The sequence below is a fragment of the Acanthochromis polyacanthus genome, chromosome 4 (assembly GCF_021347895.1).
Source record: "Acanthochromis polyacanthus isolate Apoly-LR-REF ecotype Palm Island chromosome 4, KAUST_Apoly_ChrSc, whole genome shotgun sequence".
Lineage (NCBI taxonomy): Eukaryota > Metazoa > Chordata > Actinopteri > Pomacentridae > Acanthochromis > Acanthochromis polyacanthus.
Genome location: NC_067116.1, coordinates 4,094,336 through 4,108,503, shown reverse-complemented (window position 1 = coordinate 4,108,503; position 14,168 = coordinate 4,094,336). Strand labels below are relative to the sequence as shown.

General features: G+C 40.6%; 1 protein-coding gene across 1 annotated transcript in view; it reads left to right on the top strand.

Annotated features, from left to right (window-relative positions):
* Positions 1 to 431: 431 nt before the first annotated feature.
* The window catches only part of patj (PATJ crumbs cell polarity complex component), a 168,280-nt gene continuing 154,543 nt past the window's right edge, over positions 432 to 14,168 (top strand). Inside the window, exons 1-5 of the mRNA XM_051947482.1 lie at positions 432 to 588; positions 2,393 to 2,452; positions 4,715 to 4,893; positions 13,657 to 13,866; positions 13,943 to 14,082. Coding sequence (XP_051803442.1) covers positions 2,431 to 2,452; positions 4,715 to 4,893; positions 13,657 to 13,866; positions 13,943 to 14,082 — 551 coding nt within the window. The 5' untranslated portion in view covers positions 432 to 588; positions 2,393 to 2,430. The remainder of the gene's footprint in view (positions 589 to 2,392; positions 2,453 to 4,714; positions 4,894 to 13,656; positions 13,867 to 13,942; positions 14,083 to 14,168) is intronic.

Sequence of the window (14,168 nt, the reverse complement as noted above, 5' to 3'; positions counted from 1 at the left end):
ACTGAACGTGAACGAGTTTTACTGCAGTTGGAGTTTGAATTCAGCATTTTCACAGAAAACTTTGTACACAAGAACACTTCTTATTTTGGCTTTTGTGTCTCGTTTTTATCATATTGTGTCTTATTTTTGTCATTTTGTCTTATTTTTTCGTTTTGTGTCTTTTTTTTGTCATTTTCTGTCTTATTTTGTCGTTTTATGTCTTGCAATTGTGTTTTTCTATTTTGTTTTTGTCTTTTTGCGTCTTTATTTTCGTTTTGCGTTCCACTTTTTAAACATTTTGAGGTCATGGGTGCACGAAACAGATTATATAGAATATTATCTTTAGTTATGCAGATTGAACATTGATATCATAAAACACCAGACGTGATTCCTTCATCGATGCTAATAAACTTTCACGTCAGATCGCGCAGCGGCAGACATGCGGAATTTCCGACAGCCGATGAACGCGGCATTAAAGCGACACTTGAGCCAAACTGCTTCCAGTTTCTGAGAGTTTCTGTCCAGTTTAAAGCCTCTAAATGAGTGTGTTTCCAGCGGGCTGCTGTCGGACCCGTCCTCAGGCTGTTGTTCCGTCTCTTTTCTAATCAGGTGAGTTTTTATTTTCCTCTCTGAGCCGCTCGGCTAGCATGCTAACGGCTAGCCGGGCTAGCGGCGGTTCGTGGATGTAAAGTTGAGAATCTGCTGCAGGAGAAGTTTGATCCTGAGATTCGGTGAAGCTGAAGCTGTTAAACGCTCAGAGGAGAGAATGTGCTGCTCTCAGGACTTATTCCAGGTGTGGCTGTTACAGTTTCACCTGTTGGGACGGTGTTTAGCTGTGAGTCTGATGCACCTGCTGCTCTCCAACCTGCTGCTGCTGGAAACTCCCTCAACTCTCATTTTAACCCAAACCGGCTCAACACGCAGCTCAAAGGAGGATTTCTTCTTTTAATTCTTTATTCCAGTTTCACCCCTCCCCTCCGAGCCGCACACTTTCACTTCCTGGTTGCTCAGGTGAGCGCACAGGTGAGCTGATTTCAGGTGAACGAGGCCTGCAGGCAGCTGGAGGTTCCGCTGAGGGTGTGGTGGAGGTTTGTTCTGCTGGTTCTGACCCAGTAAACATCTGCTGGTACCTGTTGACACCTGTTTGAATCACTCAGGTGGCTAAAAACTACTTAAAACTGTTCAGACTGCCTCAAATTTGATTAAAATGACTGAAAAACTGCTCAAAGTCGTTCAGAAACTGATGAATATGAATAGAAAGTGTTCAAAGTCACTCAGACTGTTAAAAAATGTTTGTTTTTGTCATAATGTGTCTCATTTTTTTCATTTTGTCTTGTTTGTCGTTTTCTGTGTTATTTTTGGTGTTTTGTTTCTCGTTTTGTTGTTTCATGTCATTTTGTGTTTTGTTTTTGGCATTTTCTGTCTTGTTTTTGTCGTTTTGTGTCGTTTTTTCCCGTTTTTGTCTTGTGTTTTTAATTTTCTCTTTTGTTTCTGTGATTTTGTGTATCATTTTGGTTGTTTTGTGTCTTGTTTTTGTTGTTTTTATTGTCGTTTCCATCCTCCATCAGTGTTCCTACAGAATGTGTAGAGCAAAGCTATGTCCTCTCTTCTATTTTCCATCTTTTCATCCATTGTCAGTCTTGATTGAATGTCTCTCTCTACCTCATATTATCAGGATCAGACTCATTCTTTGGACTGTTTTCCATCAGTGGTCAGCAGTAACAGCTAGCTAAATATCTAGCTTCTACTGCTGAGAAAAAGATCACATTAGCATGGATTAGAGTAGGGTTAGCAACAACACAGAAACATGGAATAAAATGAGACAATCAGTACCTATTATTGATCAATGTGGAGCAGAAAACGTCTGGAATGACCTTTAAATACCTGAACATTACCCGATGCTGAATAGATTGAATGTCTGATAAACCAGTAGATCCCAGCATGTGTTCTGTTGGGTTTCATTGTGGGGTAGAAGAGCAAACAGAGCTGCTGTTCTTTCGTTTGTAGATGTTTCATTCAGAGAAAGGGGAGCGTTTGACCGGACTTTGTGGTTTTTGTACTTTTATGTCTTGTTTTTGTCATTTTCAGTTTAATTTTTGTCCCTTTTTGTCTTTTGGTGTCGTTTTGTGTCTTGTTTTTGCCGTTTTGTGTCTTGTTTTTGGCATTCTCTTTTTCATTTTTGTCGTGTTGTCTCATTTCTGTTGTTTTGTGTCTTGATTTTTTTGTTATTTTCTGTCTTGTTTTTGCTATTTTGTATCTCACTTTTGTCATTTTCTGTTTCATTTTTGTTATTTTGCATCTTGTTTATGTCCTTTTGTGTCTTGTTTTGTGTTCATTTTTACCAGGATTTATTCAGTCGTTTCCACCGACCAGTGTCTGAATAAATGTTTGTTTTCTCATCTTCTTGGTCCAGATTGATCCAGAACAGCGAACAGAGACAACAGGACAGAGATGTTTGAAAATGTCCCCACAGGTAAATCAGTTGATACAGTTTGAAGGTGTTTGTTGGAAATGAAGCTTTTTTCCCTCTGTCTACAGCTGTGACTCCAAAACCTGCAGGAATGTGGAAGGTCGAGCTGATAATTAACTCAAACTCAACTACCAAACCAGGAAATGTGGTTAAATTTAAAGATACATCCACAAATATGTGCTATGGAGGGAAGAAGCCAAATGACTTTAACTGAAGAGACGTTAAAAACTAGCTGGCTGAAGGTAGCTTTAATGGATAAACAGGTAAAATAGCATTGCTAGCTAAAAGCATGGTTAACTAGCTGAAGTAGTTAAGTTAAAGTCATGAATAACTGATTAAAATTGTTTGCTAACAGCCAGAAAGGCTCCAATAGCTAGCTAAAACCTGTTAGCTAAAACTAATGGTTAAACAGTAGCATTAGCTAGCAAAAAGCACTGGTAACTAGTTCAGAAGCTAGCATTCATTCATAGAGCAAAATTAGCTAGCTAAAAGCACTCATAGCTTTTTGTTTGCTAGAAGTAATACTTAAATAACCAGCTAAGATTTGTTAGCTAAAAAAACAATTGTCAGTTGGCTAACATTAATGAATTAGTAGCACCATTAGCTAGCTCAAAGCACAGACAACTAAAAACACAGGTAAGTAGTTCACAAAGCTAAATAAAATTCAGAAGTTCAGATTACCTAGTTAACATCACTAATATCTAGTTGAAAATCTTGGCTTAAAGTAATAAACTCAAGAATAGGTAGCTGAAAGTTGTTAACTAAAGAAGTTAAAGAAGAAGCTGTAGGCTAAACGCAACATGAGCTAGCTAAAAGCATGGCTAAGTTGTTCTAGAAGTTAGCAAAAATTAATTTGCTCTCTAAAAGCACAGATCACGAGTGGAATTTGTTAAAACTAAGAAATACTGGAGTGATTAGTTAAAGGTCTTTAGCTAAATTAAGAATAACTGCTCAAATGCTTCACTAAAAGTAATAAATAGTTAATTGACACACGTGAAAGTAATTAGCAGCAGAATTAGCTAGCTAACAGCATAGATAACTAGTTTAAATAAAAGTAATGAATAACCTGCTGGAGTTGTCGGCTAGAGGTGATGCACAAATAAATATGTAAAAGCTAACTTATAAATAAAGCATTGAAATAGATTAAAGTAAGAATTATTTAGCTAAATACAAGAATAACAAGATGAAGTAGTTACCTTTAGATGAATGTACATGAAAATGAGTAAATACTAGAATAGTCAGCTAAAAGTTGTTAGCGAAATGTAATAATCAGACTTTTATTAGAAGTTATTATTAAGACTGGAGAAAAATGGAACGATACACAGTTTCTATTATAATCGGATCCATTTGTTCGAATACTTTGGGAGCATTGGATGTTGTCATGGAGGAGCTGCTGAGCTACAGGAAGTTTATACCTTCAGAATAGTATAATAAACTCTATTCATATGACACAGCTAGTGTGTAAATGTAGCATAAGCTTCAAATCAGATGATCGGAGCATTAAACGCATACAATAGTCTGATCCGATTTCTGTAGTTTTAGAGAAAAATGGGTTCAAAGTTTAGTGTTTCTCAGAACGGTCTAATGTTAAACTGTAACGCTGTATCTGGGTTGAGGGTTGGACCACTCTGACACTAATATCTAGACCAGAAAATATCACAGAATTTTTGAGTTGGACCACTCTGCTTCCAATGCCTTAGTGTCATTCTGCAAGTTTTTACTCATTTTAACTCATTTCCAGTTCATTCTAAGCAGATTTGAGAAATGTTGGACAATTTTGAACCATTTTGCACATTTTAAAATTATTTTTGCCCAATTTTTGATTAACTTTGGGAAGATTTTTGTCATTTCTGACAACGTTTGCATAACTTTGGACAAATTTTCCACAATTTTGGATTATTTTCCAGTCATTTTAGACTATTTTCATGTCATTCTGAGCAAATGTTTGTCAATTTCAGATCATTTCTGGAACTTTTTCTGTGATTCTGGATCATTTTTGAAGCATCTTGGACATTAAGGGTTAGAAGCAGAGTGGTCTGATCCACTTTCTGTAGTTTTGGAGAAAAATGGGTTCAAAATTGAGTGTTCTCCAGAATGTTCTAACGTTAAACTGTACCGCTCTATCTGGGTTGTGGGTTCGACCACTCTGATACTAAAATCGAGACCATAAAATATTATAGAAATAATATAAAACTCAGTGGGTTAGACCACTCTGTCTCTAACCCCTCATATATTCTGTATTTTTGTTGGCGTCTCCGTCCTCAGTGTCCTCAGCAGAGCGTCAGCAGGTTCTGGGAGCTCTGGAGCGTCTTCAGGCCAAGCTGGTCCAGAGGGAGGAGTGGACCCACAGCGACACTCTGGGGAACCTGAGGGAAACCCTGCAGAGTCCACTGTTCAGCCACATCCTGACGCTGCAGCACTCCATCAAGCAGCTCCGCAGCCAGGTGAGACTCACCTGAGCTCCAACACCAACACCTCAGTCTGCTGCTCACTGATGAATCTGCTCAGAACCGTCTTCCTGGTGCTTACGGTCCACGTTTGGATCACGTCGTCTTTAAGCATGTCCTCAGATCTTCACATTCATTTCACACATCAGAAACCAGACAGAGGAGCCTCAGAGGAACAACTTATAATCAGAAGATACACCCCCTGTCAAAAGTTTTGAGACGGGTTCTCATTCAAATGAATGAGAACCCGTCTCAAAACTTTTTGTCAGTATTTAGTGTGATCTCAACTGTCTTTAAGTGTTCTTCAGTGATCTTGTGGCGTTTTATGGAAAGTTTCCTTCGGTTCTTCTAGAGTTCTTTAGACTGAGGTGATCATCCACCTTCTATGTGACTGAGGTCAGGATTTGGTGGAGGTCAGTCCATCACCGTCAGCTGTTTGATTCTCCAAATATCATGTCTTCAGATCAAGGTTCTTGTTTTTGACACTCTGGTACTTTAATACCCAAGCTTTTGATGATATGGTTTTAAAATCCAGATTTCTGAAGCTTTACCATGTTAATATCAAAGTTATTGATCTTTTGGTGAGTTAATGTCCAAGTTGTTGGTGTTTTGGTGCGTTAATATCCAAGTTGTTGCTGTTTTGGTGCGTTAATGTCCAAGTTGTTGCTGTTTTGGTGCGCTAATGTCCAAGTTGTTGGTGTTTTGGTGCGCTAATGTCCAAGTTGTTGGTGTTTTGGTACGCTAATGTCCAAGTTGTTGGTGTTTTGGTACGCTAATGTCCAAGTTGTTGGTGTTTTGGTGCGCTAATGTCCAAGTTGTTGGTGTTTTGGTGCGCTAATGTCCAAGTTGTTGGTGTTTTGGTGCGCTAATGTCCAAGTTGGTGGTGTTTTGGTGCGCTAATGTCCAAGTTGGTGGTGTTTTGGTGCGCTAATGTCCAAGTTGTTGGTGTTTTGGTGCGTTAATATCCAAGTTGTTGGTGTTTTGGTGCACTAATGTCCAAGCTGTTGCTGTTTTGGTGCGTTAATGTCCAAGCTGTTGCTGTTTTGGTGCGTTAATGTCCAAGCTGTTGCTGTTTTGGTGCGCTAATGTCCAAGTTGTTGCTGTTTTGGTGCGTTAATGTCCAAGTTGTTGCTGTTTTGGTGCGTTAATGTCCAAGTTGTTGCTGTTTTGGTGCGCTAATGTCCAAGTTGTTGGTGTTTTGGTGCACTAATGTCCAAGCTGTTGCTGTTTTGGTGCGTTAATGTCCAAGTTGTTGCTGTTTTGGTGCGTTAATGTCCAAGTTGTTGCTGTTTTGGTGCGTTAATGTCCAAGTTGTTGCTGTTTTGGTGCGCTAATGTCCAAGTTGGTGGTGTTTTGGTGCGCTAATGTCCAAGTTGGTGGTGTTTTGGTGCGCTAATGTCCAAGTTGTTGCTGTTTTGGTACGCTAATGTCCAAGTTGTTGCTGTTTTGGTGCGCTAATGTCCAAGTTGTTGCTGTTTTGGTGCGCTAATGTCCAAGTTGTTGGTGTTTTGGTGCGCTAATGTCCAAGTTGTTGGTGTTTTGGTGCGCTAATGTCCAAGTTGGTGGTGTTTTGGTGCGCTAATGTCCAAGTTGTTGGTGTTTTGGTGCGTTAATATCCAAGTTGTTGGTGTTTTGGTGCACTAATGTCCAAGCTGTTGCTGTTTTGGTGCACTAATGTCCAAGCTGTTGCTGTTTTGGTGCGTTAATGTCCAAGTTGTTGCTGTTTTGGTGCGTTAATGTCCAAGTTGTTGCTGTTTTGGTGCGCTAATGTCCAAGTTGGTGGTGTTTTGGTGCGCTAATGTCCAAGTTGTTGGTGTTTTGGTGCGTTAATATCCAAGTTGTTGCTGTTTTGGTGCGCTAATGTCCAAGCTGTTGCTGTTTTGGTGCGTTAATGTCCAAGCTGTTGCTGTTTTGGTGCGCTAATGTCCAAGTTGTTGCTGTTTTGGTGCGTTAATGTCCAAGTTGTTGCTGTTTTGGTGCGTTAATGTCCAAGTTGGTGGTGTTTTGGTGCGCTAATGTCCAAGTTGTTGGTGTTTTGGTGCGTTAATATCCAAGTTGTTGGTGTTTTGGTGCACTAATGTCCAAGCTGTTGCTGTTTTGGTGCGTTAATGTCCAAGTTGTTGCTGTTTTGGTGCGTTAATGTCCAAGTTGTTGCTGTTTTGGTGCGTTAATGTCCAAGTTGTTGCTGTTTTGGTGCGCTAATGTCCAAGTTGTTGGTGTTTTGGTGCGCTAATGTCCAAGTTGTTGGTGTTTTGGTGCGCTAATGTCCAAGTTGTTGCTGTTTTGGTGCGCTAATGTCCAAGTTGTTGGTGTTTTGGTGCGCTAATGTCCAAGTTGGTGGTGTTTTGGTGCGCTAATGTCCAAGTTGGTGGTGTTTTGGTGCGCTAATGTCCAAGTTGTTGGTGTTTTGGTGCACTAATGTCCAAGCTGTTGCTGTTTTGGTGCACTAATGTCCAAGCTGTTGCTGTTTTGGTGTGCTAATGTCCAAGTTGTTGCTGTTTTGGTGCGCTAATGTCCAAGTTGTTGCTGTTTTGGTGCGCTAATGTCCAAGTTGTTGCTGTTTTGGTGCGCTAATGTCCAAGTTGTTGCTGTTTTGGTGCGTTAATGTCCAAGCTGTTGCTGTTTTGGTGTGTTAATGTCCAAGCTGTTGGTGTTTTGGTGCGTTAATGTCCAAGTTGTTGCTGTTTTGGTGCGCTAATGTCCAAGTTGTTGGTGTTTTGGTGCGCTAATGTCCAAGTTGTTGGTGTTTTGGTGCGCTAATGTCCAAGTTGTTGGTGTTTTGGTGCGCTAATGTCCAAGTTGTTGCTGTTTTTTTGTGTTAATATCCAAGTTGTTGGTGTTTTGACATTCTGGTTTTGATGCGGTTTTTGCCAACTTAACCTGTTAAAATCAAAATTTTTGAAAGTGGTTTTTTTCCATCGAGATTTTTGACAGTTTAATCACTTAATATCTGGGTTTTTGAAGTTTTGCTGCATTGATTTTCATGTTTTTGCCACTTTGGCATCTGAATATTCAAGGTTTTTCCATCTCTAGCTGGTCATGTCTGGGTTATTGCTGTTTTGATGTAATAGTATTCAGTGTTTTCTATGTTTATGTGTGTTAGTCCAGGTTTTTGGCATTTTGGTGAAATAGCATTCAGGCCTTTTATGTTTTGATGCAATTTTTGACAGTTTTATGAAACTTTTAGTGAATTGTACCATTCAGGTTTTTGAAGGTTGGGTGTGTTAATGTTCAGGTTTTTGGTGTGCTGTGGGTCATTGTCATGCTGAAAAATCAACCTGTTTCCGATCAGGCACTTTCCAGCAGCGATGACATGATGAACCAAAGCCTGTCGGCACTTTCCAGCGTTAATGATTCCATCAGTTTGAACAATATCTCGACATCAAGCCTCCACTGACGGAACTCTGCAGCTCTTCTTCTCACTTATTGTCCTCAATTGGACCGTCACGTCTCAAACTTTGATTCATCGCTTCGCAGGACTTTCTTCATCGATCTTCACTCCAATCTCTCTCTGAGCTTTTGCCGATTTCAGCCTTTCAGTCTGTTCCACATCTGAGGAAGTGGTTTTGTTGGTCATTGCTGATCAAACCTGACATCTGGATGAAGCTGACAGACGCTGGACGAGTTCTTAGCTGGACTTCTTCTGGTTTCTCAAAGAAGAAATGCTACAAAACCTCTCATCATATTTAAGTTTTTATCCATCTTGAGGTGGCCGTATCTAAAATATTGTTGTTTTGGTGCCGTAATATTCAGGTTTTTGATGTTTTGGTGCAGTTTTTGCCTGTTTAACCTTTTAAAATCAAGGTGTTTGTGAAACTTTGGTGCATTGATATTCAGGTTCTTGCCACTTTGGTATCTGAATATTTAAGGTTTTTTTCCATTTTTAGGTGGTCATGTCTGGGTTTTTGAAATTTTGGTATCTGAATATTGAAATTTTTTACATCTTGAGGTGGTCATGTCTGGGTTTTTGTTTTTTTCGATGTAATAATTTTCAGGTTACCTATGTTTATATGCATTAACATCCAGGTTTTTGGCATTTAAGTGCAATCCTATTCAGGATTTTGATGTTTTGATGCAGTTTTTTTCAGGTAAACTTGTTAAAATCAGTGTTTGTGAAACTTTATTGAATTAATAATCAGGTTTATGTATTTTATGTATTTACTAATATTCTAAAGACTCTATGAAGCCTCTCGTCAGGCGGTTTCCTTCCACTCCTCTTCATGTCCTTCACCTTCTCCACATTTTTCACATTTCTTGAGTTTCCAGTTTGCTGCTGCTTTTCCTCAGAGTGTCCTTGTGGGTGTGAAAGTCGTATCGACTCCCTGACTCTGAACTGTTTAATCTTTGGTATTTTAAATGGAACAATGTGACAGATCTGATATATTTACAGGCTTGTAATGAGTTAAGCTCTGATAAAATGTGACACTCAACACAATAACAACCTGATCTGACAACAGAACACAAACCTTTGACGTCTTAAATGTAACGCGGCAGGAGCTTACTGCACTTATTTTCATATTTTCTGCACAAAACACTTAAAGACACGTTCAGTACAGGGATGTCCCTTTAAATACTGTCTAACCTGTTGAAAGTGATTTATCATAATTTTCAGTAACGTGCACAGATTCACTGTAAATTCTGGTTCTAACTTGATTCAAATGGAAAAAGAAGTCTGTATTCTCCTGATCTGTGCAGTTTGAGATTCCACTATATCTGTACATTTTAATAACTGTGACTGTATGAAGAGAAAACCTTTGGCTTTTCAGTGTTCTGCTCCGTATTGATCACTAATAGGTAAGAGGATGACAAAAATGAGACACAAAATGACAGAAACAAGACACAAATGACAGAAAGAAGACAGAAAACACCCAAAATGAGACGCAGAACACCCAAAACAAGACAGAAAATGACAAAAATAAGATGGAAAATACCAAAAATGAGACAGAAAACGACTAAAACAAGATAGAAAATGACAGAAACTAGGCATAAAATATCAAATTGAAATTTGAGGGGTGGGACGTAAACTGTCCTCCAGTTGTGGGAGGATCCGTCAGTATTTGTTTTTGTTCCTTAGTTTCCAGTTGTGCTGTCGGAGTGACGGCGTGTGAACAGAACCCTGCAGTCTGGATGTCATTACGTCAGCAGGTGTTTGTCTCTCTGATGTATGTGAACCTATTTAACACCGTCACGGCTGACAGGTGTGGCTCCGCCCAGGTGTCGGCAGCCTATCGGGTGTCGGCCCCGCCTCCCGTGACCCGTCGGCCGGGACATTGAATCCCCTCTGGATGGAAATCTGTATGCAGCTCCCGCCTGCACTGACGCGGAGCTTTACAATAAACAATCTGCGGGCCAAATTAAGATAATGGCAATAACCGACGGCGGGCTTCATATTCTAAGTGCTGCGAAGGTCAGAGCTGAGTCTATGAAAGCCGGCCGGCCGGTGGAGGGTATATGAAGCAGGGACTCCTCTCTTTCTTTATTTATTTTACCTCCTCCACCCCCCCGGCGCTCTGCGGATCTATCAAGCTTTAATATCTGGTGTCTTGGTTTGAGTAACGGCCTTGTCGAGGCGGTATTGATGAAATGGCTCGGGATCCTGCTCCGTCAGCCCGGCCTAAATAAGCTGCAGACTGATAAGTTTCCACAATGTGAGTGTAAAGGTCATTAATACATTACCTGTTCAGAGACGCAGCCTGCAGAGGAATCTATTGATTTTTTTTCCCTCTCTCCTCCCATTTAGCCCACGGCCTCCACGCTTCATTTTTTTACTTCGTGTCTTTTCCTTTTTGTCGACGGCGTCCTTGCATATCAGAGCTCCTCCCATTCCTGTCTGTACCGTCCCTCCGTCCGTCCCTCCGTCCGTCCCTCCGTCCGTCCCTCCATTCTCAGGGTTCTGTTTGGTCTGAAACCCGAAGTCCAGAAAATAAAAACAACTTCCATGATCCATGAGTTCCTTTGTGGTTTCCAAAAATCTGTGTTTTGATGTCCAAGTTTGTGAAGTTTTGGTCTGTTAAAATTTAGGTTTTTGGCATTTTTGGACATAAATATCCAGATAGATTTTTGATCTTTTTGTGCACTAATATCCAGGTTTTTTATCTTTTGGTGCTTTATTATCCAGGTTGTTGAAGTTTTGATTGGTTAAAATTCATTTTTTGACTTTGTGGTGTGTTAATATCTCGGTTTTTGTCATTTTTGTGCATTAATATAAAGATTTTTTAAATTTTTTGTCGAATCATTCAGTTTTTTTTTTAAGTTTTGGTCTGTTAAATTTGGATTTTTGATCTTTTAGTGTGTTCATCTCCAGGTTTTTGACATTTTGATGCATTAACATCTAAATTTCTGATATTTTGGGGTATTAAAATCTTTTTTTTTGGACATTGTGGTGTGTTATTATCTTGGTTTTTGACAATTTGAGCAAAATTATTCAGGTTTTTGAAGTTTTGGTCTGTTAAAATTTTCATTTTTGGAAAAGAATAGAATAGAATAGAATCACTTTATTCATCCCCGAAGGGAAATTCATTTAATAAAATGGGCATTGATATCCATGTTTTTGATCTTTTTGTGCGATGACATCCAGGTTTTTGATGCTGTGGTTTGATATTTTTGAGGTTTTTGATGTTTTGGTGTCTTAATATCTGGGTTTTAGATATTTGTGTGGGTTTTCTGAAGTTTTGGTGTGTTTAAATCAGTTTTTTTTTACATTTTGTTGTGTTAATATCTCAGATTTTGACTTTTATACTTTAATATTCAGGTTTTTGAAGTTTTTGTGCAATATTAACGAGGTTTCAGACATTGTGGTATGATATTATCCTGGTTTCTGTTGTCTACGCCATCTCTGGTCTACACCATCTCTGGTCTGTACTATCTATGGTCTGTACTATCTATGGTCTGTGCCAGGGGTCAGCAACCCGCGGCTCTTTCAGTCCTCTGTTGTGGCTCCCTGTAACTTTGGAAAATAAATTGTTCTGCCTTTCAGGCGCGTTTCAATGCATTTTAATATAGAGAGTTTTATTGTGAAATTACCGCTCTTATTTTGACGTGTCACTCCACCTGATGTGCTGCTGGGGTTTTTTCCCTGGCATGAGAGCGCAAAGTTGATGCAGAGAAGATGGAGAAGCAACGCCTGTAGTTTCACATCGTTTTGTACTCAAGAATGGCAAGCCTGTATATTAAAGCTCCACTCCAAGAAAGACACGTCTTTGAGTCAAAAGTACTCATGATAGGGTAATACACGTTACTCAATAGAACATGGCTCGATGTTACCCCAACTTCAGGCAGCGGGTCAGAGAGTCAGAGGAGTGTCGTCTTGGAAAATAGGACAGTGACTTACCGGAGAAAAGTTATTAGCTTAAGATAAATAGATTTTACAAGTTAAATAGACATTCGCAAAATATGGATTTCCAGCTAACATTATGTAACATATGAGGTCCAGGAGCAAAAATGACATTAACCAAGTAAGATAAATATTAGTGGAAGGACACGATTAAAAAAATGAATCTATCTAATTAGAGGCTTTGTAATTAATTAATCACGACTGATTAACAAGGGCATAGAGGTAAAAAAAAAAAAAGCGACATGAAGTGTTGTCTTCATTTTAAATGCCAAAAGGATTTTGCGGTGTTTTCTTTTCTGTGGGAAACGGGTCGAAATGGCTCTTTGAATGTTAAAGGTTGCCAACCCCTGGTCTATGCCATCTATGGTCTATGCCATCTGTGGTCTATGCCATCTGTGGTCTATGCCATCTGTGGTCTATGCCATCTATGGTCTGTACCATCTATGGTCTATGCCATCTGTGGTCTGTACCATCTGTGGTCTATGCCACCTGTGGTCTATGCCATCTGTGGTCTATGCCATCTATGGTCTGTACCATCTATGGTCTGTACCATCTATGGTCTATGCCATCTGTGGTCTGTACCATCTGTGGTCTATGCCACCTGTGGTCTATGCCACCTGTGGTCTATGCCATCTGTGGTCTATGCCATCTATGGTCTGTACCATCTATGGTCTATGCCATCTATGGTCTGTACCATCTATGGTCTATGCCATCTATGGTCTGTACCATCTGTGGTCGATGCCATCTATGGTCTGTACCATCTATGGTCTATGCCATCTATGGTCTGTACCATCTATGGTCTGTACCATCTATGGTCTATGCCATCTATGGTCTGTACCATCTGTGGTCGATGCCATCTGTGGTCGATGCCATCTGTGGTCTGTGCCACCTGTGGTCTGTACCACCTGTGGTCGATGCCATCTATGGTCTGTGCCATCTATGGTCGGTGCCATCTATGGTCTGTGCCATCTATGGTCTGTGCCATCTGTGGTCGATGCCATCTATGGTCTATGCCATCTATGGTCTGTGCCATCTATGGTCTGTACCATCTATGGTCTGTACCATCTATGGTCTGTACCATCTATGGTCTATGCCATCTGTGGTCGATGCCATCTGTGGTCGATGCCATCTCTCCATCTTTCCCTGCATTGTCAGGTTTGGTCTGCAACCTGATGTCCAGAAAATTCAAAAACTTTAGAGCCATGAGTTCCTTTGTGGTTATATTCGCTTCACTTTCCTCCTAAAATATTGTTTTCACGAAATATCTGCACAGAATCTGAGTTTAATTCTAGAACTAGTTGTTCTGTAGAAGTATTAATAATGAATGAACTCCACTGCTGTGGTGTTTCCTCAGCTGTAGTGATATATTCTCCTCTCTGACTCCTCCTCCACCTCCTCTCTGACTCCTCCTCCTCCTCCTGCTGCAGCTCTCCGTGATGCCTCCAGATGCCAGCAGTGACTTCAGCTTCTCTAAAAAAGGTCAGCTGATCATGAGCGCCGTTGATCCGGCCGCCGGCTTGGCTCCACCCCCTCCATCCACCTCGTCCTCCGTCCGGACCAACGGCTTGTCTCCGCCCGTCCATCAGCCCCCGCCCTCCTCCGACCTCCTCCAGAAGTGGATCCTCGCCGCTGCCAAGGTGGGCGGAGCCTCGGTGCTCCCTATCTATGAGTTGTCTCTGAGTCGACCTATCAGCTGACTGTGTTCGTGTTCAGGGCCGTCAGACGGAGCTGGTCAGCCTGACCCGGCCTCTGACCGGAGGGTTGGGCTTCAGCGTGGTTGGACTGAACCCTGCAGGAACCAGCAGCCACGGCGTCTTCATCAAACACATCCAGCCGGGAGGAATCGCTCACAGGTGACCGACACACCTGAGTCTGACTAGACTGAAGGTCCACAGTATTAAAGGATCCATTACAGCTCATTATTTTAGAGTTTTAATAA